This window comes from Idiotropiscis lumnitzeri, chromosome 18 (genome assembly GCF_059441095.1).
Source record: "Idiotropiscis lumnitzeri isolate Australia: NSW breed Sydney's pygmy pipehorse chromosome 18, RoL_Ilum_1.0, whole genome shotgun sequence".
Classification (NCBI taxonomy): Eukaryota; Metazoa; Chordata; class Actinopteri; order Syngnathiformes; family Syngnathidae; genus Idiotropiscis; species Idiotropiscis lumnitzeri.
The window spans coordinates 11,765,316-11,789,951 of record NC_142408.1 but is presented as its reverse complement, the minus strand read 5'-3'; the positions used below and the strand labels follow the sequence as shown (position 1 = coordinate 11,789,951).

The 24,636-nt window shown below is 39.9% G+C and overlaps 3 protein-coding genes across 12 annotated transcripts in view; 1 reads left to right on the top strand and 2 right to left on the bottom strand.

The window, feature by feature from the left end:
- The window catches only part of LOC148319531 (MAM domain-containing protein 2-like), a 21,535-nt gene extending 17,072 nt beyond the window's left edge, over positions 1–4,463 (bottom strand). The window contains exon 1 of one of the 3 annotated variants that reach the window (XM_088281173.1): positions 4,027–4,463. The gene's annotated coding sequence lies outside the window, so the exon portion shown is untranslated. The other 2 variants (XM_088281174.1, XM_088281175.1) reach the window with 2 other exon arrangements.
- Positions 4,206–23,056, top strand: LOC148319530 (amyloid-beta A4 precursor protein-binding family A member 1-like). Its single transcript, XM_088281170.1, has 13 exons — positions 4,206–4,481; positions 11,810–13,651; positions 14,678–14,938; positions 15,031–15,070; positions 15,724–15,869; positions 16,842–16,874; positions 17,655–17,741; positions 18,195–18,395; positions 19,776–19,955; positions 20,963–21,175; positions 21,256–21,375; positions 22,138–22,278; positions 22,572–23,056. The coding sequence occupies exons 2-13, from the start codon at positions 11,870–11,872 to the stop codon at positions 22,641–22,643; spliced, it is 3,276 nt and encodes a 1,091-aa protein (XP_088137296.1). The 5' UTR covers positions 4,206–4,481; positions 11,810–11,869; the 3' UTR covers positions 22,644–23,056.
- The window catches only part of tjp2a (tight junction protein 2a (zona occludens 2)), a 44,633-nt gene continuing 42,771 nt past the window's right edge, over positions 22,775–24,636 (bottom strand). For all 8 annotated transcript variants that reach the window (XM_088281168.1, XM_088281162.1, XM_088281164.1 and 5 more), the window contains one exon: positions 22,775–24,636. In XM_088281168.1, coding sequence (XP_088137294.1) covers positions 24,480–24,636 — 157 coding nt within the window. In that variant the 3' untranslated portion in view covers positions 22,775–24,479.

Here is a 24,636-nt window from a genome sequence, read left to right as displayed (position 1 = left end):
ATTTCTACTTTAAGATCGTATTCAAGGATCAAAGAAAGCTATTAGAACCCTCTTTGATTTAAAATACACTTCATAATTGATTTTACATTAATTACAAGCTATTATTCAAGTAAATATCTGTTAAAAGATTCACAATTAATAGTAGTAGAAAAAATTACATTAATCGCAATTAATTACGGATTTTTTTTTGCGATTAATTAATTTAAACAATGTAATTGCTTGACAGCACTTTGTATATATATATATATATATATATATATATATATATATTATTGAATTGTACATTTCCATGGAATAATATGTGGAGATTGGCCTCATTTATTTGCTGCCTGGAGATGAACCAAACATTTTACAGTCAAAGCCAGATCTCCTGGGATTAAAACATCATTTTGCTAAAATAATTTTCCAACTTTGTGGCTAATACTCTCAAGTCCCATATGTGCATGATGGAGCGGCCAACCTCATTGCCTCGCTTAATGCTCATCATAATGCTTATATGCTGCACTTCCACCGTGACACGGACAAGTTCATGAATTGGCTGCAAGTGGTTGGAACCTAGTTTCTGGACGGTAAGAAGCAAATTTTGTTCTCGTACTGTTGTGTGTTTAGCAGCTGAAAGCTAATTGTTGCCTTGAGCAGTGTTGTTACTTTTAATACCACCACGGCGGCTACGGTTAGCCATGGGGAGGAATCCATGCCTGGCTGCCGGATGTCTCCCGACACTTAATAAAACTTAAGCGTAGCTAAATGGCCCAAAACTACGACCAGTCGCGCGGGGATTTTCATCGCTGATGTAATTTTTACATGCACACTTCTTATTTAAGCGCCAAAGTTTAGCCAGTCCAAGTATCCCTTTAAGTTATAGTGAGTACAGTGAGTCATAAATGGTCCTGTGATTAGCTTTACATTTCTTTTACATTTTTTTTCTTTTGGGGTACTTATTGTTATCCCTCGAATGGAAATTCAATTTAGACTTTTCTGTAAACTGGAGTTCACACACAAATCACACACATGCAGACATACAAGGAGAGATGATGTCGCTGGCAGTGTCTGAGCTGTTTTAAAAAAGGCATTAGTTGGCATCAGGTTTTTACTTGAAAGAGACACACATAGATTATACACTACGGGTTACTTACCACTAAATACAACTGAATTTTTTTTTTAATTTGATACTAATAACAAGAAGCTATAGTCGTGAGAAAGTATTGACTTCAGCTGTTGCAGATTTGATGATGTCACCATTCAGCTCACCAGTACAGTGCTCGATCAAGTACTAACAAAACTTAGGTGTCTTTCCTGGAAAAAAAAAGACAAAAACATATTTTTGAAGACAGCAAAGGATTGAATTGTTATGCACCAAACTGGCCAAAATTAATTGGAATTCCCATAACATTGCAGAAGCGCTGTCTACCTGCAGTCCTCTCCCTTTTCATTTTCTTTTTTCTTCTTGTATGTTAAGACGTCTACGACTGCTCATATGCATATAAATTGGCTTTTAAAGTCCATTTATAGTAAATCCACATGTATCGCGAGGGATCAATCCAGTTCCAACTACGATAGATTCAAATCCACATTTAAGACAATAATAAAACATTTTTAAACACACTGTCAATGTATTTGGGCACAGAAAAGTTACTGCATTCATACATTGCATCGGAAATAGGTACTGCATTGTGTCTGTGGACATGCATGTGCCTTTAAGAGGTGGGGCCTGCGTCAGTTAAGCCCACTGCTGTTTGAATCACAAACAGATGACATATGGTGTCCCTGGTACAAAGTACAAAAGAGATCACAAAAGCTGCACTACAGTATAACGATTGCGACTCGATTGTGAGTCAAGTCTATGAAATCTATTCACGCTGCTCCCAAGATCAATGCTGTTTGAAATAAACGTGCCCACAGTGCAAGGCCATTTGTTCTACTGTTAGTACTCATTATCTCATGAGCATGTTTTTTTTTTTGTCATTTTTGCTATTGCTTTAAATTGAGGCCATAGGCTTTCTGCATGAGAAGAGATAGAAAAAAAAAAAACGCAATGGGCCAATGAAACATTGATGTGCTTAATGGGTTCATTCAGCGTGACAAATAACTAATGACACTGTGCATATTGTACAGTATAGCGTAATCTAAGTATGCAGGGAGAAAGCACCAATAATTATTTATGCCCCAACAGAACTCCATAACCATTTTGTTCATGCACAAATTCAGCAGTACAATACTGCCAACTATGATTCTTTAATGCACACCATCCTTGTCTCATGCGCTTGTTGTCACGGTAACCAAAAGGCTGAAACTGACTAGTTTGGGCTATATTACAGAGGTGGCGCAGGCATTATTGATTAACACCATGAGGTCCTGGGGTGACGCTAAAATATGGATTAGCATGTCAGGAGAGAACACCATTAGGCTACTTCATACTCCACCCACCACATTTTCCAAAAGTGGTTTTGACAATACGCGGCTGGCTGAGAGCACAAACAGATATACGTGGCATTTCATTGTAAGGATGTTTATGAACAAGTAGCAAATCGCATGGATTATATATGATGGTAGTTTAATAAGGGGCAGCCCAGCAGAGTAGCGACGACACATTTGCCTCACAGTTGAGAGGTCTCTGGTTTGAATCTTGAATATGGCCTTCCCATGTGGAAGTTGCATGTTCCCACTGTGAATTTGCAAGATTCTTGTTCAAGAGCCCTGAAATACATTTGCATCTTAACCAGAATACACACTTTTGGTGAAAATTTTGTTGTTTAGGGCCCCAGATGAAAAATGAACAACTATTCCAAAATAATCCTTCTAATAATCCAATTTTCACCATCTGGCACACTGTACTTTAATATGGATTTGCTGCAGTGAAATTGGTTATTTAAAGGAACCTATAGTGGCATAAACCTTTTACTCAATAGTCTATGATAGGGATGGAGAAACTCTGAATGGAGTCTTAAATAATTTAAAAAAATAATAATTAGCAAAACTATTGGTATTTTTCCCCCCCTAACCCCACAAAAATCTTAAAAAAACACAGATTAATAACGTCAATGTACAGTATGATTTCCACAAAAGATGGGGGGGTATGGAAGAGAAAAAATGCAAAGTAAGATATAAAGGCAAAAAAACAAACAAAAAAAAAACACATCTGCAAAAATGCAAATCCACGGGTGTCAAACAGGAAAGAAGCAAAGGTTGGCTAAATTGTAAATTGTAATATCTCTGATCAAAACAAGATGACTTCATGTTGGTTTCTTTTCCATTTTTATGCAAGGGAGAGCTTTGCCCTGGAAAAATAAATTACATTAGGCAATGTGGTTATTTATTTTTTGCTTCACACCATTGGCAGACGCAGAAGTACATGCATTGAAAAACTTATATTAAAAAATGAACTATACTAAGAGCACCTATTTTGTTAATAATTAAACTATTTATCGGTTGATCCCAGCTGATATTAGAAGAACTACCGTATATGGCTGCAAGAGATCAGATACGTTTGAGATTTCACTTTCTGAGTCAATTTCTGACTGTTTTAATACACTTTTTATGTTGAGCTCTGCCATAGTTGTCTTGGTATGACGTCACGGTTCCGGGTTTGTCACTCGGCAGAATCTAATTTGGGAAAAACTATTATTTTGTCAAATATACCAAATAAAAAAAATGCAATGCTTTATTGTTTTTATAATGTGTAAAAAAAGCACATTTTCTGACCTTACCTCACATTTGGGCTTTAAAGAGGAAGTATTTCTTTACAAAATGTTCTATATGAATCAGAATAATGTGTTTAGACGAGTGGGACCACATAGAACAAATTAAAACAATTTCTTTTTCTTTTACTTGACTTCCCCTTTAATTAGGAGTTAACTTTATTTTCCCGGATAGACTTTTTTTTTACACAGGTGTCTCCTAAGCACAAACCCTGTAACTTCAGTTAAAGTACACTAAAGTGAATGCAGGAAGAACAATTTTGCAGGCAAACGGCAGGTTATAGCGCCTCCCGTATCAACCTGTGGTGACATTGAGGAGCTGTTTTACCTGACACAGTGCGAGATCATATCTCACTGCAGTCCGCCGTTGACGATGATGAAGATGATATATGAAGATGAAGCCTATTGAGGCTGTATTGTGATGAAGGTTTGTCTCTATATAAACTGACACGCTGATGATGATGATGACGACGACGCTGATGGCGATGACGCCGTTGACGACGATGACGACGAAGCCATCCTCTCAGTCAGCCTCTCCTGACTGCGACGAAGCATGTCAGCATCCGCAGCGCTTGCAAAAGGCGCTCTGTGCATCCCTAATCCGCTGTGATGTCACCGCGCAAGAGGAGGGGCTCCGCTCTCAGCTTCAGCTCGACAACTTGTCGTCGTCTGGAGGGACGAATCGAACCGCAGCAAGCCGACCGAACGAGTCGGCACCGAGGCGGAGGATGGTGGCAGGGATGCATACGGCCGGAGCCGGACCTCTCCTCCACTGACTCGCAGGTAAAACGATGACTGACTGTTTTGTGTTGCGTGTTTGAATGTTCATGTCAGGGCCTTGTTTTCAAGACACCTGCCCGGATGTAAGCGTCTGGAGGCGCATCGAGACAGGTGACAGATTGCTCCTCTATTACATAATATTTGAATACATCGTTTGACCGTTATGATTGGTAGTTCATACATCGGGAAAGATCACGCCATGTTATCTGACAGTGCATCTCGTTACACAACATTATTATGTTTGGGAGATGCTGTTTCATTTTTTATGCCCAGCTGCTCCTTCGTTCGTTCTCATCGTGCTGCCAAATAAATGGCTTAGTTGAGCCCAGCCTACGTAAGAGAATCCTCAAGGCAATGGGATGGGATTGAAGCGCTCGACAGTTTGACATATTCCATTCCATGTGTTTCATGGATTTTCGCTCTATCTAGTAGTTATTACGCAAACACGATGCAAGAAACATGACTCTGCGTGTGTGTTCTTGTGTGTGTGGGGGTGTGCGTGCGTGTGCGTGTGCGTGTGTGTGGGGGGGAAGCCAGAAAGAAAAGAGCAAAGGGGAGGAGAAATTATGCACTCAATTATTAAAGGTAAAAAAATCCACATATACGTAAGCACAGAGTAAATCGAAACGGATCCATTACTGACTAGAAATACTGAGTAAGCCTAATATATAGGGCTGTTAAAATTAAAGCGTTAACCCCAGATTCATTGAAAAATGTTTTAACGCAGTTAAATATTTTAACTCAGTTAACTATGTTTTACTCACTTCAGAAATAATTTGCATATCTTCCAAAGCAAATTTCAAACATTGTAATTTATCTGCTGTGCATCTTTAATCACATCATCTCAGAACAAAACACCGTGCTCAAGTTGCCACTGGGCCTTGCGCACCAACACTGTTGGAGTGTGGTCATTGTGTACTGTTAACGTTTTGAGAATTGTTCCCAATAAAAATTCCTGTATAGATGACTCAATTTAGAACGTATTCAAGGATCAAAGAACGCTGTTAGAACAGTCTTTGATTTAGAATAAACTTCATATTTGCCGATTTGACATTAATTACAAGATATTATTATTGCGACCCTCGTGAGGAAAAGCAGCTAAGATAATGGATGTTTTTACATTCAGTTTTCCAAATACAAATTCAGTTCTCAATAAAAAATTCAGTTTGCTCAACAGACATCCGCGTACTTTAGGGATCGCAATCAGTGCAGTTGAACAGATCGCCTCTTCGACCAATCAGCACTTTTGTTTTGTGCTCAGGACATGGAAGCTCTCCTGAAAGTCAAATCTACCAACCACCTCTGAACCTTAGTGCAGTGTATTGTTCGAAGCAAACCACAACTATGCCTCGATTTTTTCTAAATCAAACGTCATTTGGTTATTCCTGTATGTCAGTAGGGCTGGGATGCTCTGGTTGTGGTAAATACCGTATTCTGTTTAACATTGCATTTGTGGGAAATAAATTAAGTAGCTAAATCCCACTGTTTTTATTCATTTTAGAAGGCGGCCATTTTGTCACTTGCTGTCGACTGAGCTTCTCAGTGCTGACGTCACGACCAGTCACGCTGTTACCTGAACTCTGAGTCGTCCATCCATTTTCTGTCACTCGTCAATCACAGAAAATGCGTGGAGACAACCGTTTACACTCATATTCACACAGTCACTGACCGGGAATTGAGGCCCAGCTGCTTGCAAGGGAAGTTAGACAAGTCAATCGTAGCCCTATCAGAAATATTTTTCGACCGATATAGTGATGATTATGCTAAACGATGTTTTGTCCATCCAACTATCTAAGGTTGTTTTCTGCAAAATGATTCAAAATGTTGTGGTTAGTCACGGATAGTGTAGAGCAGTGTTTGCAAACCTTGATTGAGTCAAGGCACATATTTAACATGAGCAGAAATCTCAAACAAAAGAAGAGAAGCGGCAGTAAAACAGGCCAAAATCCAGGTGGAAGGTGGTTAAAACAAACGTGAGAGTTCCGAAGTGAGTCTTAAATTGTGATTTAAACGTTTCTTCAGATGGAGTCATTTGAATTTCCATGGTGGAGGCACGCCGGCATACTTAACCAACCGGCTGACTTCCTTTTTAGCTCTCAGAATCACCAATAGACCACAATGTTGCAAGTGAAAGACTTGCTCAATTTCTTGCACCACACCTGATGATCTCTCACGGCACAACACGGCACGACGCAGTGGTTGGGAATCACTGGTTTAGAGGTAGACTCACTTTTTATGCAGCCGGCATGGGGATTGAGTCACACTTAGTGACTGTTGGTGTGAATCTTGAGTGTGAAAACTCAGTCTGTCTTTTCTGTGAGCCCCGTGATTTATTTGTCAGGGTGAAGTCTGTTATCAAATACATTATCTGCTAGTTGACAGACAATCAGCTATTTTTTGGGGTTCAGATAGGCATTTTGAATCAACTTCAGATTATGTTCACGTTAGTAGAATAAAGTATTTGACTTTGGCTTTGGGTGCAACCCCCGATTATGTGGGTCATTGCACCTTCATACAAGGCAGATATCACTTGCGTAATACTTGTCTTTTTGTGCATCTACGTTTTCTTGATATTGCATAACACGCTGTTACTGCCGCACCAATCATTTGAAAAATCTCAATGTCAAATTGTGCCTTCATCTCACATTAGGACTCACAGATATGCAGAATACCATAGCCAATTTGATATGTTTTTTGCCAATGACAGAACATGAGTGGGAAAGGACTGTAAAATGAACCCAGTGGCAAATAATGTCATTTTTCAATTTCCCTTTTAAAAAGCATTCACCTCCCTAACTTTATTGTGCAATCCTTTGCACCATTCTAATTTTTTTCTGGTAAATTTTAGTGTAATCTTGAATAGGGTTAGGCAAATTTGATGCTCACTTCGTTCAGACTGATCCCACCAATCTTGAGTAGTCAGAAACAGGGTTAGTAAAGTTTTAGATTTTTCATTTTAGTTTAGTTTTTATTTCATTTTGACGTTTTATTTCCAATTCAGTTAGTCTTAATTAGTTTTCAGAATAGATTTGTTAGTCTTTATTAGATTTAGTTTTTGGGTAAAGCTTAGTTTTAGTTTTTATTAGTTTTAGTTTTATTTTTTTAATGTGGTGTATTTGTCAGGTGTGATTTGGTGGTAACAAGAATTGCTCATTAAAAACTCAAAAAAAAAGATTTCATTTGAAAATTTTATTAATTTACCAATCGGGCATAATCCTCAAAATTATGAAGTAGTGTATAGCACACTTTTATTTTCAATGCATTACCATATAAATAAAAGTGCCATCATATTTATTTGGCTAACATTTTTTTATCCCCTAGTAGCTTTACATAGCAAAAAGAGATCTTGCTCATATTTTCGACAGTTCCTAAAAATGATCGCAGGAATACACAGAGAGTCACTTGATAATTAGGCGTCACCTGTTTGATTCATCTCTGGTTAATTACTGCCCGCCAGTATATGAATCCTCGTTGTTTTCCTGGAAAAGAGGATAACTGCTGAAATTCACTACACTTCACATTCACGACTTATCAATAACTACTTCTCGAGAGCGATGGCGGTATGCCGCACATGAGACCTGTCTCCATGGCGATGCATTTGTTTTTGTCCGAGACGCAATCATAATCAAAATAATCCTCAGCCGTTTTCTCCCAACTTTTACCATGATGCTTTCGTTTTATTTTTGTTTTGTACCCACGAGACCTCATTGTCACGTCACTTAGGACGCAGCGGTGCCGTACGGCTGTACAACTGCCATAATTACGGCAGCTCCATGTTTTACATTTTAAATTATTACAAAAAGCTTTCAAAAACGAAAACCAAGGGTATTTTTGCCTTAATTATGGTTCGTTTTAGTTAATTTGGTGAGCAATGTCGTTTCCGTTAGTTATCATTTTCCCCAAAACATTCTCTTTTATTATCTTATTCCATTAACGAAAATGTTTTTGTTTTTTTTTTATTTTAGTTTTTGTTATTTTGTTTCTTTTTCGTTTACAATAATAACCTTGGTCAGAAAACAACCGCAGACCATCTCACAACCACTGCCATGTCATCACCACCATATTCGACTGTTCCAATCCGATACAATTTAATACAACTTTATTTATATCGCGCATTTCATAACAGCTGTTGCATGTTTTTAAGTTTTTGTGATAATGGCTCTCATTGCTGTGCCCTAAAGCCTTCAAAATGGATTTGTAACCCTTAGTAGACTGATAGATGTCAATTATTTCATTTTTCATCTGGTCTTGAATTTCTTTGGAGCGTGCCATTTTGTTGCAGCTTTTCTTTTGTCCGACTTCATTTTGTCAGATTCCTTTTAAGTGTTTTCGAACTGAACATCTCAGGGTGGGGTGCCGTCAGTGAAAATGAAAGTCACATTCATGATTTAACAAGCACTTTTCCCACACGGGGCCATATACATTCACCTCCATTTCACCTTTGTTAGACAAGCACTAACAACTTAACTGATTTCACATTCCTGTAACGGATTTGCTTGTTGAGGGGAATAAAATGAAAGCCTACTTGCGTCTCAAAATGTAAATATTATTTTGTTATTGACACTGTGTATGATAACTCGCTCAAGGTCTTTATTTGCCCAAGCAGCACGTGTGCCGTTGTCAGTGGGTGTTTGTCAGGAGTGGATTAGTGAGTTAATGGGTTAGCAAATCCCCCACCCTGCAGCTTTCACTGCACCCTGACAGATGGAAGTGTAGCACTGTGCTCAAGGCCCTGCAGATATATCGCCGCTCTGCTGGACCATCTGCGGCTGGGCCAAGCCTTCCTTGCTGAGCCTCTCTCCAAGGTGCCTGGCGTCTGCCACGCAAACTGTGCTGAGAGGATCATCCAGCAGCCTCGCCGTCCACCCTGGCAGTTGGGGTTTGTGGTCAGATTACAAGATCAACTTTTGGGACCTTATTAACCTTAGCCCTGGGTTTGTTGTGTCTGTTTTCCATCCGTATTTAATTTCTGAACCTCTGACCCCTCCTTATGGTGATGGGTGTCATGTTGTCAGAAAGCGATCCATTTACATTGAAATTTTAGTTAAGTGAATTAATAATTTAATCGGAATCTGAAGCCTTCATTAGCCGAACAATTCCATGCTTCCAATTTGGTGGCAAGCTTTATGTCACTGTACCTTTGTCCTGAACAGAGTCACAAATTCTTGATGCTGCTATTGTCAAGAACCTTTCAACCGAATTGATTATGACCAGGATCGACATAGTTTTCCTTCTGGAGTCTCCAGTCACCAAAAGAGTCATGGGAATTTTACCTCTTCTTTGAAAACCGTTTCTTCTGGCTCGATTCCCTTAAAAGAGGCTCAAAGGTGGCCTCGCATTTGTTTTGTTGATTTAAATTGATTTAACTCATTTACTGCCATTGACGGCTAAAGACGTCAACGTTTTATTTATTTTTTTATTTATTTATATTACTTGGATGGTAGTGAATGATTTAAATATGAAATTATCGTGACTATACATTGCTTTATATTGCTTTATTAATGCACATAGAGTACTGTACTGTAAAAATCGGTTCTAGGAGCAGCGACAATTGCAGTAGACACACATGCTCATTCATTAACACCTGCTTTCCTTGCTTGTATTTTCTCCAGAAATGTAAGTAATGAGTCAACTCTACGCATATGCCCAATGCACGTTGTGTTAAAAAAAGAAAAGAGAGCATACAGCAAAATGGCTCCCACAAAAACCACCTCATAACTACGCTGATGAGTTTCATGACATTAGCTCTCCCGGGCTGTTTCATGCAATTATCTTATTTTACGCTCACACTATCATTCTCAATTTCATATTACAGAATAGGAAATAACAGATCAATATCACGGATTAAAAAGGTAAACCTTAATGACTAATGAAGCTAGTTAGAATTCTGCACATTTTGTCCTTTTCTGCTTTTCCTTAATCAGTATGATTATGTTCTGAGTGTATCCGCTCAGCACGCAACACAGCAAAGGCTACCACAGGAAATAACTGATGGATACCCTGATAGCCTCATCTTATTTAATCAGCATCAAAACTGGCCCTGGATGCTTATTATTCACATCAGCGGCCTATCCATCGGTCTGTGTCAGTTCTTAGCCAACTTCAGCAAAATATCACATTTTGTCTTTGGTCTCCTCTCATTGCTGCGTGAAAATGGATGCAAGTGCACCGAGGAGCCATCCCAGTCCCAGGGGATTTATTTTTCTCGATATTAGTAGTGCATCATTAATATAAGACATCGGGAAAAAATATACATCATGTCCATTACTTGCTAAATTCCACTGCCCAATTGTCCGATTTTTTTTGGGAATCTTTTGTCTGTTCATGCAGTTTCTGTCACACTGGTGCTGTGGTTAGAAGTGCTGCTTCACTGCAATTAGGCGGACCAGGCCTGGCCCTTATGCATGGAGTTCAACCATCCATCCATCTTCGGTACCGCCACTCCTCACTAGGCTCGCGGGGGGTGCTGGAGCCTATCCCAGCTATCTTCGGGCAGTAGGCGGGGGACACCGTGAACTGGTTGCCAGCCAATTGCAGGGCACACAGAGACGAACAACCATCCGCGTTCACACTCATACCTAGGGGTAATTTAGAGTGTTCAATCGGCCTGCCATGCATGTTTTTGGAATGCGGGAGGAAAGCGGAGTACCCGGAGGAAACCCCCGCAGGCACGGCGAGAACATGCAAACTCGACACAGGATGGCCGGTGCCAGGATTGAACCCCGACCGATGCTGTCTCTCACTGTGAGGCCATCGTGCTAACCAGTCGGGCCACCATGCCGCCCATGCATGGAGTTGAATGAGATAATTAACGAGTGAATCGTTTGACTCTAAAATGTTAAACGGTAGGAATGCTCATTGTATGCTTTTTTTGTGTCTATGTATGCCCTGCAATTGGTTGGTCTAGGTTTGTTTCACAACAAAAATGCTATTGTTTATAATTGCGGTGGAGATTGGGTGGCGAGGTGGGGGCGCAAATTGTTTTCTTCTTGCTACGGGGGGGAGAATAACGGAAAATAATTGAGAAGAACTGCTTGAAGGGAGTCCCTCTACCAGTAGTGGAATCCTTCAGTATTGTGCTTTAAGAATCACTTTGTAGGGAATGGATGAATCTCTAATTTGCATTTTCTCTCTTTACTTTCTTGGGATTTTGGCTACAATGGCTCCCTTTTACAGTACAACAATATAAAGTATTTATCAAGTAGTGTCGTAATCTGAAGCTCTTTTCCAAACTCTTCCATGTTAATCCTTGTTCTGCCGATCACTTTTCAACATTTCCGTGGATATGTCTGGTCATTCGTTGATATTGTCTTCTGTCTCTGTGTCTGAAGGGTTTCCATGTTGATGAGAGGACAATGTTTTAATAATTGGAGTCAAATTACCCCAGTAAAATGAGCCAGAAATACCCGGAAGAAGGGAGTGAGGAAGTGGACGAGGAGTGCCCTGTTGCTTCAGCTTCTCAGAGGACTCGGCAGAATAATGCTTCATCGCCTGGAGAACCTTCCGTACGTCGACCCTGGAGGCCATGTCAGATGCTCAGTCCAGATGGAGAGTTGAATCCACATCATCATCATCAGCACCATCTTCAGCCTGCTTATCATCACCACCAAGCTGCAGGTCGTGGTGGACCACAACGGCACCGCCGGCGTCCGCCATCGGTACAAGGGCAAGGCCAAAGTCAGACAAATTTTTCTGGCTCAATACCAGGGGATATTCTCTCTCATGAAAGTCAAAACACGGAGCCACGTCCTGCCCAACAGCTTCGGCCCGCTGTCACCCGTTACCGCCGCTGTGGTGACCCGAATCCAAGGCTCAGAGGTCAAAGACAGAGGCCGCTAATCAAGGAGATGCAGGAAGCATTATCTGCTTCAGACTACAGAGAAGGTCATACAGAAATGACAGCGCAGCAAAATATGACAGATGGTCTTTCTAAGGAACAATTACAAGACACGGGATCTCCCCACCAGACCCCCGTTGCTGTGGTCACCCCAACCCACCTGTCACCAGGACCAGTACGTCTTGACTTCAAACCGGACCTCCAAGAAAGTGCTGTGGTCTGCGAGAAAGAAGTTAGGGAGAATGAAGAGCCAGGACCTGCTGAAAAAGAAGCAGATCAGCTGTCAAGCACAGATCAATCTTGCTGCACCTATGACAACCTACAGGCAGTTCAAGATGGAAGAGAGGTATGTGTAGACAAGTGCGTGGAACATCAGGAGGATGAGATGGATGGTGATGTTCTAGATGTTGAAGCTCAGGGGAGTGAAATCACTGATCTTTGCTCGGACACAGAAAGCGCCGCCTCACTTAGTAACGATGGACCTCTTCATAGCCCACCTCCACTGCAGTCCCCTACTCCACCATCATCTCCAGATGCACCACTTTTCCCGCAGCTGGACCACTTCAGTGAGGAAGCCAGTATGAGCCCTCTGCCCGACAATGACACGCTGCCTGATGATGACGATGAGTGCTCTCAATTACTCCTGGAATACTACCCCAAAACCTATGCAGACTTTTATACCGAGTCCCACCAAAAGTCTTACATGGAGCCGGTTGATAATTCAGAGATGAAATCCCATCCCAAATGTTTTCCAGAACCCCTTAAGGCCTCCTATTCTGAAACACTCAGAGAACCTCGCATGCAGTCTCGTCAGAAGTCTGAGCCATATGAGGCCCAGCAGGGGTCCCACCGAGAGCCATTTACCAGCCATAGACAGGAGAATGTCCAAAAATCCTCCCCGATCAAGGGCTCCCATCATGCACAGAGGCGGGGCAAAGATCGAGGCTCCCACCCCTCCCAGGTGGACAGCTCTGTCGGCTGCCGGCTGCACCACTATGACGGTCAATCCGATGGAGAGGGAGGCAGTGATACTCAAAGCCCCATCCAGAAAGGTTTTAGGCAAATGGATACACTGACGAAACATCCATCATCTGTGCTGAGCAGCTCAAGAGAGAGCAAAGATGAGGTTGGTCTCTCAGGTGAAGAAGGTACAAAGGTTCCGAGAGACGCCATCAGCCTTGTAATAAAAGACATTAGGGAGGCCATTGAGGAGGTGAAGACCAAGACGATACGGTCCCCCTACACACCTGACCAGCCTGTGGAACCCATTTGGGTAATGAGACAGGAGATTAGCCCTACAGAGGAAGTTGACCCACTACAGATGATGGCAGGCCATGTAAGTATAACCACCATTTTTCAGTTTATTTTCTTTTTCGATTTTAATGAGCCTTGTGCGTCATGTTTCAGTCATAGTGAACTCAAGCTCAGACATATATACTATGTTTTATAGAAGACCTGTGATTGACACCGTACTCTATGTTAGGGCTGTGATGATAATTCAATATCGATATGTATCGTGATAGTTAGGTGAGTGATATCAATAGAAAATTGTATCGATAAATTCTCGATCCCAAAAAAAAACAAAGGAGCAGATTCGACCTATCACTGCTCAACTCGTCACAAACTCCCTCCCATTGAGGAAATACAATTTGAGGCTGAGCTAGTGTGACTCAAAACAAAAAAAAAACAAAACAAAAAAAAAAAAAAAAACGGGTGGCGTAAAGTGGACTTACCCGCCGACTCAGTTCCATCACACGGGAGCTCCGGAGGAGAGAGGCAGGCTTGCTTAATAGGTAAGCCGATAACAAGCACACCCCCCCGGACACGCACAGGACGAAACGGCCCGTAGATTCAGCATACGAGAGCTCCATCGCAAGGGAGGCCGTCGTACGTTGTACATTTTAAAATAAAACAAATCGGAATGCAGCCCTTTTCCCTTTTTTATTTTCAATAGTAAAAAAAATAAAAACAAAAATAATAATAATAATTCAAGATATATTGATATCAAACGACATACATGCGTCACGATATAGTTTTTAGCCATATCGCCCAGCCCTACTCTATGAGGAAATTAATGCTTGTCTGTCCGTTTCAATGTATCTGCCCTACAATAACTAGTGGTTTCTTACGCTCTATCAGGCCAAATTTCAGGGGACTCTGAACTTAAATTGTTTAGGAACTGGGTGGAACATAAGAACTAATTAAACAATTAACTCCAACTGCATGCTTGATAGCACTTTAAAAAAAACATTTGCACATTAAATTGTCTTGGTCATTCACCATGGTCAAGGAGTATTTATTTTTGCCATTTTTTTCCCTCTTGCTTTCTTTCACATTCTGTTCACTTGCACCCCTCTCCCAGTCGGTGTCCAGGTCTCCTTCGCAGCATGTCTCAATGTCAGATCAGGAGTCTGGTGATCCGCTGAATGTCGAGTCCTCCACAGCTGGCCACTGCCAACAATACCGCGAGCATCAGCCGCAAGGCCGCCAGTCACATCAGAGGGATTCGGCGATGCAACCATATGTGCAGCCTAATCAAACACAGCAACAGCAGCATCACCAACAGAATCAACAGCATCCACCTCAGCAGCCACGACAAGTTCAGCAGCCGCCTGTCCAAGAGGTGACATCATTAAATTATTAAAACACAAAAATGCCGCCTTTACATTTGAAATATCTCAGTTAATGGAAGAGTCGTGTGTTTTTTTTGTATAGATTCGCAGATCTCTTCCTCAGTTTCCCACATTTGTGGATGGTGAGTAGACACTTGTGCTCACCTCAACCACACACGCACATGAACACACAATACATTTCTTCAGTTTAAGATTTGCACTTTTTTTCTCGGAATTAACATGATCAGTGTCTTTGAATAACTGAATTATATTAATTAAAACATTTAAAGGTAATATGAGCACGTTTGTATCAAACTGATAGAATGCCTCAAAACCCAGCAAGAAGCTCTCAGTTTCAAAAAGGTTAGTGACCCCTGCAATACATGCTTTCACAACTTTCACAATTTATTTTCCCGAGTTTATAATCATATAAATAAATAATCCTAATTAGAATGATCCTAGGTGCGGCACGGTAGCCGACTGGTTAGCACGTTGGCCTCACAATACAGAGGCCGCGGGTTCGATTCTGGCTCTGGCCTTCCTGTGCGGTGTTTGTATGTTTTCCCCATAGATGTGTGGCTTTTCTCCGGGTACTCCGGTTTCCTCCAACTCTAACTGTGTAATGTTGAGGAAAATATCAAAAGAAAGAAAACTCCACCCATGCGCACAGTGAGACCGCTCATTGTTCTTAGATTTGCGCGGGGCATGAAAACAGGGTGTGATTTCAAATGTCCCATTACTTTTCACCTCTTAATTATTAATCATGTATGTATTTATGCATATTTGACCTGGACAGTCCCTGGACCATGTGACCCTGATGACCTTATTGATGGCATCATCTTTGCCGCAACCTACCTGGGGTGCACTCACCTGCTGTCAGAGAGGACACCCACAAAGAGCGCCCGCATGCAACAGGCACAAGAAGCCATGAACAGAGTGCGGGTAAGATTACTGAGTTTTTGGGATGATTTGGTTTTGTTGTACAGTGGAGGCCGTGCAGCAGTATACCCCTGCCTCTGTGGAATACAAATATTATGTTCAAAATGATAGGTTAGCCATTAAGTTGCAGCAAAGTTGAGACTACAAGCCTCATTTTTCACCAAATTTGACTCCTGTGGCTTCACCAAAAATGTGTCACATTCTTGTCTAGTCTTCGCTTCTTTACCAATATGGTGGGTTGTTCAGGATTTTTTATGTCTTTACATCAAATCAGCACAAATTTAAATATTTGAATCTGTATTCAGATTTGTGCGGTTCAGTCATATTTTTTCTTCTTAAGGAATGAGGAGAAAGACTGAATCTTTTATGAATAGTAAAGTGATAAAAATCAGACAAAGAATACAAGCGAGCTAATCTGAACTCTTTCTGGATAGTTGACTGACAGTTCTTGGGTATTACTTCGATGAAGGCCTTAGAAACTGTACAGTATATTAATGATGATTCACTGCCTAGTCATTTAAAATCAAAGAAAAAACACCACAAACGGAAGAATTTAAGCAGTAGTAAACTAAAGTAACAAAGTAAAAAGTAGCTTATGTCACTAAAAAAAAAAAAAAAAAATCAAAGTCTCTTGCACCATTTTTGGCTCTCTGATCAAATTTGAAAGAAACCGCCACACCCAAGAAAAAACAACCAATCAGAGAGAAAGTGGAAATGATGAGGTGTCAATCATTTGTCTTGCATATTGTGGGCACATTCATAACGGGCCCATGCCCGCTGTCTCGCCCCAAAAATAAATAAATAAATAAAAATAATCCTAACTGATCATGAACATTTACTGTTTTTCGTAACACTCATGAATGCGGTGCCTTTTTGGAGTAACAGGTTAAAAGGCTGCGGAGGTAAGTGGTATAAAATCAACGAATGAGTTCGGTTTTACTCTTAATTTATGAGTTTTGCTCTATATCTGTGCAGGCGGCTCAGAAGCAGTCAAAGAACAGGAAAAAGGTAAGTTATCTCTCGTCTCTTTTTTTTTTTCAATTTTATTTGAATGGAATTTTTGTTGGATTGATAGTATCGTGAAAGAAAAAAAATGTCTGCTCAATTGTGACCCTTCTGCACAAAACCAATCAGAAGTCATATGGCCATGATTTGGGGCAACTATGACTATGTGAAACGAAATTGAACCAACAACCATAATCCAATATGTTGTGGGCCAAACAAAACATCCACTGATTAGCCAGAATTACTTCGCTTAAGCCGTATTTTAGTCATGCGATACCTCCCGGGGACAAAATGTTTTCTGAAATAATAATAATTGCATATTAATAATATAATATATAATATATAAACAAACAAAAAATAAAAATAATTGATATTTTGACAAATTTAAAAAAATTAATGTAAATAAATAATTAAGTTCCTGTTGGGATATCTGTACAAAATTCTGGTAAGTGCTGGCGTTCAACCACCTTTGACCAATTTTCTCCATTCTCTGGCTACTCCATTCGGATATTAAATAGACATATGTTCCCCAAATATAAGCCGATTTCCTCAATCTAGACAGCATTTGGAAAGCATTTTTAATGGCGTTTTACAAAATGATGTTTCTCAAATTCTTAAGTTTGACTCAAGGTGATCTATCCATTTTGTGCTGGAGGGTCACATTCAGCTCATTTGGATTTAACTGCGTAATCTTGACATTTTCACTGGGTAATTTAATTACTTTTCCATCTTTTTTCCCTTTATTCTTATATCTGTTCTTGTCTATGTTGACCATTTCTGTAGAGCCCTGACAGTGAGACTCCATGTTCTGCTGAAGTGGATCTCTTCATGTCCACGCAAAGAATCAAAGTCCTCAATGCAGATACTCAGGTTGGGATACATTAGCTTTTAGTTTGAAAAGGAAATGTGTTTATACAGTTGGATAGCCTCACAAAAGATTCTGGCTTTTGTGAAAGCTTGAACAACAGTGCACGCAGACACGTCAGCCCAAACATCCACAATCCGTTAAAAAATTGTTGCACCTGGCTGGCTCTGCCGTTCAGTCAGCCAATTTAACGTCCGCATGCTGTCTTCAGTCACATCCGCCTTTCCTCTATATAAGCAGCGTGTCGGCAGGAAACGCTTCCAGTCAGTCAAGTGGAGCGCTAATTGTATAAAGTCACACAAAAACATTTACAGATTTTGGAACTCGGTGCACAAACAAGGCACGCCGCATTATAAGGTAGCTTATTAAGTTCCCCTTATGGTCGCGAAAATACCGTACTTGGAAATTTTTAATAACTTTCACTGAACATCAACATGCCCCTTTTTGTGTGCTTTCAGGAGTCGTTAATGGATCTGCCGCTGAGAACCATCTCCTACATTGCTGACATTGGCAACATGGTGGTCCTGATGGCCCGAGGGAAGATGGTCCGCTCCCGCAGCGTGCAGGAAAACTTGGAGCACACAGCCGAGCAAACAACCATGTCCAACGATGACAGACGGCTCTACAGGATGATCTGTCACGTCTTTGAGTCTGAAGATGTGAGTCATTGCCTGGCTATTTGGTGCCATCATCACGTGGGGTCTGTTAGATGCAGACTCCAATTTGACAAGTTTAAATTTCCAATCCGATATTATGTTAAAAATATGATATGTGTAACTTATCCGAGTCAAGTCATAATGATAATAGTTCCGCTGGTGCTGCTTTGTTTACTGTCACGACAAGTGCGTGCGACAAAGCAAGTCTACTCAATAGTTTGACTATATATATATATATATATATATATATATATATAAATAATCTTTTTTTTAATTAGATTTGTATTGAGCGACCATTCAAGCAACTTTGTGAGGTTATTGGAGCGTTTTAGAGACCTAAACACACTCCAGAGGAGGAAATAAAATGCAAATAAATGGTGCTACTCCCTGATAATGTAAAAGATTCGTTTTATTTTCATTTATGGAGGCAGCAATCACCAATCTCTCAAATTACACTTCTGTCAGTGTCGGTGAGTGGCGCATGTAGTAAAACACTGTGTTGTACTTTGTTTTAGTCACGACCAGAAAAAATCCTGAGCTGGTGAAAATTAGTTTAAAGTTATTCTGCCACCAGCCCTCCATCATGGGTTTCAGGTTCGCCGTTCCGCTCTTTTGCAGTTTTCTTTTGTACAATTCCTATCTCTATTTTTTCCTGCCTCCTGTTTATTTTGGGTGTAATTCCACAGTCAACCTCTAGATTAGAGCACACTCATTTTACACAACATATTTGACGAAAGAAAAAGATTGAAAACAGGAAGTACAGTAATTCAGTTTAGCGTCGTGTTTACTGAAGCTTATTGAATGATGGTCCTCTTCAATGTTGCTTTTTATGCCGACAGATAGCGACAATTACTATAATGTACATTTGTTTTGGGGAAAAAAATCTTATGTAAATGATGCTTTTGTAAAATATTTTGTGTGTTATCCATTACTCTCTCTCAATATATTAAATAATAATAATAACATAAATATCTTAAATGTGAGTTTATAAAGACCAATCATGAGTGTATTTAAAAGGGGTACTTCTATATCACGGATTTCAGTTATTGCGTGGGTGGTCTGGAATAATACCAGTACTGGAGGGGTGGATAACTGTATCTAAAATATTTAATACTACATTGTGTGCAGTCTTCGTACTGAAACTTGGTCTGGATGGCATTTATTATGTAAATGATCCCACTGCAACGTGACAGTGGGATCGTGTGTTTATTGAGTGTTCAATTTCACACTCGATACATGGGTAGACGCTCCCCAAAAAGCAAATACTTAAAAAAAAAAAATTCTAAAAATATGTCACCTTCAAGGTTGATAGGAAAAATGTGCATATATATAAAGACATTTGGAGTTTTTCTTTTTCCAGATGAAAATGTCTTTTTTCTTCAGGCCCAGCTTATTGCTCAGTCTATTGGACAGTCCTTCAGTGTGGCCTATCAGGAGTTCCTCAGGGCCAACGGCATCGACCCCGAGGATCTGAGTCAGAGGGAGTACAGCGACCTACTCAACACTCAGGACATGTACAATGATGACCTCATCCACTTCTCCAAGTCTGAGAACTGTAGAGATGTAAGTTAACCAGCAGGTGGCAGAAGAGTGCTGGCGACTCGGATGCAAACTTTTTCAGCTCAACACATTATTGTAAAAACGTAGCTTTCCCTAACGTCAATATTTGATACATGATCAAAATCTTATTGGATCTGTCCATTGCCTTTCAGTGGATAAGGAGCTATGTTGAAATAGACGAGACTAATACAATAAAATGATTTGATTGCACCCAGACAGTCAGCAAAGAACATGAATAGCAACGTTACTTAAAGAATTATATCGGCGCACCAATCAGGTAATTTATTATAAATATGCTGATCATATTGTTACTACACAATTGCTTTGGGGGTAGTCCTCAGTTTACAATGCAGTTCTGTCATAAAGTCAGATCACATCACAGCACTTACGAAAAAGCAGTATACATGAAGTATCCTTTATAAAGTATACTCAAGTATAAGTATACGTTTGTAAAGAGTACTCTGGACTATGTACTTGTAGTGTACTGAAAGTATACTAATTCAATACTTTTTTTTTTTACAGTAAATTGGAACACACAAGTATACTAGGTGTATACTTCTAGTCCACAGTTTAGTTTACTTAAAGTGTACTACAAGTACACCAATTTACATACTACTAGTATACTTCTCGTCCACATTTTAGTTTACAGGTTTGTACTTATATACATACTACAAGTACATTCATTTTTATACTACTAGCATACAAGTTGTATACTTCTGGTCAACTTTAGATTAGAGATTTACATGTTAAGTGTACCAAAAGGACACTAATTTATACACCATTATAAAAATAAAGTACATTGTAAAATAGCTTACATTGCATTTCCAAATATATAACATTAAAGATGTGCATTTAAAAAAAAATAAAATAAATCATGATGATCTCTAGTCTATCTCTAACGTACGCTAACGCAACAATAACGTAATTACAGAAAATATTTGCATGAAAAACACTTCAAAGCCTTAAAAGTAAAAAAAAAAAAGGTCAATCTTTTGTATCCTTGCCCCCAGGTTTACATTGAGAAGCAGAAGGGGGAGATTCTGGGTGTGGTGATAGTCGAATCGGGCTGGGGGTCCATCCTCCCCACCGTCATCATCGCCAGTATGATGCACGCCGGCCCGGCAGAGAAGTCCGGTCGACTCAACATCGGCGACCAGATCATGACCATCAACGGTACCAGCCTGGTGGGTTTACCGCTCAGCACCTGCCAGAGCATCATCAAGGTACGTTGGCCAATTTAAATTCCGCTGACTTTTTAAAAGTCACCTTTTCTATTATCTAATCTGACTCAATCCTCCTTCAGGGGCTTAAATCTCAGTGCAGGATCAAGATGAACATTGTCCGGTGTCCGCCCGTTACCATGGTTCTCATTCGCAGGCCGGACCTCAGATATCAACTGGGCTTTAGTGTCCAGAACGGCATTGTGAGTATTTCATCAGAGAGCAAGCTTTTGTTTCTTATGTGGATACAATTACTCAGTTATGTTAGATATCCTGTTACACTTCCAAGTACAGGTTGGAAATACAAAAAATCTAAACCCTTCAAGTTTCAACTAAATTACAAATTACTGTGGAAGAATTCCAGCAAGGCAAATCAAGTCCCCTCAAAGTTTTAAGCAAATACAATCTAACCATCTGTTGGGTTAAGCAAGTCATGAGTTTTCCCCCAATTACTCATTTAAGTTGCTCATATGAAAACACTGACACATGTTCTCTGCTCAAGGCTTTAAGATGATGTTAACTTTATTTAATTTTACCGTACATGAAATGAATAAAATGGAAACTAATTTGAGTCATAGCAAGTTACATTGAGTGTGTGTGCACTAAGATCGCCGATGGTTAGAGCGGACAGTGAAGTTCTGTGTTGTTATTTTTGGCACAGACAGAAATACTTTCCTTTCAAAAACAAAACAAATGGCAAATTGTCTTAAAAATGCTGATTTTCAAAGAGAAAAGGGAACGACTTGTCAAGTCATGTTGTTCAAATCGAAATCAAACATGTCTCATGACCAAGTCAAAGTCATGAAGAGGCCTTCATCAGTTTTAGCCAAGCAAGTCGCAACTTCATATGTGAAAAAAAAACCCTGTTAATGAAATATATATATATATATAATTTTTGGGAAATTTTTTTCTCCAGATACCCGTCGTCTCTGATATGCATACATTTACGTTGTGCTTGTGTGCAGATCTGCAGCCTGATGAGGGGCGGAATCGCAGAGAGGGGCGGCGTGCGTGTCGGCCACCGCATCATTGAAATCAACAGTCAGAGTGTTGTGGCGACACCTCACGAGAGGATCGTTCAGATCCTCTCAAACGCCATGGGAGAGGTATTTGTTTCTTTTACTAATTACAGTCAAAAACTGAAATTCATATAGTACTGTTTATTCAACACAAAGTAGGTAAATACTTTTCGCAAGGCCATTGATCTAATTTCAACATCCAAAACAATTTTGGTTCCAATGAGAAGGAATGAGAAGATAAAGCAATATATAGAGTAGTTGGTCTCATCGTCATACCTGGAACATTGTCCTGCCAGAGTTTAAGTTATATAAGCAAATCGTCCTGAGTTTGTGTTGAACATGTTGAGACGAGATTAAAAAGTTGCCCGTTTCGGTTCCAGATTCACATGAAGACGATGCCTGCAGCAATGTACCGCCTGCTTACGGCACAGGAGCAACCCGTCTACATCTGAACGCCTTCATCATGCCCCTTTTTCTGTCTGTTCATCCAGCTTTCACTTCTTTAAGTAGCTTCCACCTCTTAGCAAGCTGTTTGACATCACGCTAAATGCCTTAATCTGTACAGTGCACAACAACATAGACATCAACAGCGTAACAAGTTTATTTATTTATGAATTAATTTGAGCCACGTGCTCCTGTGATGTGGTACAGTATTTTGGACCAAAGATAAATCGACGGTCTTATTGTGCATATATAGGAGGCAAAACAGAGTCAATGTTATTTTTGGTTGAATAGCTGTAATATCTGAATGTACACTACTTAATGGTGGATCTTAACATTGTCAGGGCAACCCAAATGTTCAACAAGTGAAGCAAAGCATGTTCATTCCTGCTAAATAAACAGAAGGCAATCACCAACACCAACAGCACCTGGTTTTGTATTTGACGTATGAGCGGACGCAGTCACTATCTCAAGATTTCAATTCAGTCAGAATGACTTCATAATGTATATGAAATCAGTTACTTAGCAGTATAAATTACTCCTTTAATAGTGAACACAAACATTCCACACTCCTCTAGTAACAAAGCCAAAACAATGTCAAATATATTTTACGTAAAAAAAAAAATATTTATTTGAAATCCCCCAGTGTGGACGACATAAACGAAAAAAACACAAACAAAAAAAATAACGATACATTTAAAAAAGAAACTAACACACCATTGTGATTGTCTTCACCACATACCATTGATTGATTTAACTTGAGAGAATATACTTTATAAAAACTAAAATAGTCTGCGGTTACAAGAAGCCTGACGACAGAATAGAAACGCTGTTCCCAGAAATCCAACCCAAATGTTACTTTGACTTGGATGGTCAAATCTATGTTTCAGCATACAGTACTTAAACCACTGGCACCAGAAATACTATTTTTTCCCAAGAAAATAATATTAAAGTTAAAAAAATATTTCAGTGATTTTGTCATCTTTTAACCTTGTGACCCATGAGTTATAAATATGTATACAAGAGATTCTCCCCCATATTTGCATTACTTTTTTTGTTGACAAAGGGACACATGCTTCCACAACAACAGCAGCAGAAGTTGTCTCAATCCACTCCGATTTTCTCTGTTCACACCAATATGAGCTTTTGATGCTCAGTCCATTATCTGCAATCACTGTTTGTTTGTTTTTTTTCAAACATCCTTTTAAGACAAGGCACTTGAGCATGTGCTATTTTCCCCTGTACACAGTGTTCTCCAATGTAAAGTTAGGTAGAGGTACACAAGAAATCACATGACTGACCTGATTTTCTACCCATGTGAATGAGCACTGCTATTCATGGTATCATTGAAACAGACAAACAATGGCGCTGATTTGACAAGATGAGACAATTGAATTTCCACATTATTCTTCACTTGGAGTTTCGTACAATAGACTGTATTGTATGAAAATCCATGTTAAGTCTATTGAATAGACTGTATACTTAAAATAATAATAATAAAAAAAAAAAAATCGCAAGGTTCAATTTCAGTATTTTACTAAACCAGACGCTTGACTCTTACGTGAACTACTTATATAAGAAGAATGCTAAAATAATATATACAGAGAGAGAAATTATGAATAACAAAGTAGAAGTGAAAAGTGTGTGCACGTGTATATATGAGTGTGTGTGCGCGGGTCACCTGGTTTATGAACATACACTAATGTAAATGTGCCTGAACCTGACATGCCCCAGGCAAGCCACAAAATCACGAGAGGTTTTTGAGGTGAAGCTGCGTCAGTCCAGCGCTTTTCCTCACACGCCAAAAGCAGTGTGGAAATCTCAATGTCAATAGCTCCTTTTCTGGACTACAACTCGGTGTCCTTGTATTTCTGGGGGTTGTAGTACCCCCTCTTGGTGTGGTCTGCCAGCTGCCTGCGGTACTCGGCCTCGTCGTCTTCGTGGGCTCTGCTCTCAGAGTACTGCTGCCTGGATGGAGTCTGAGGCTCCGGATTGGAGCTGGAA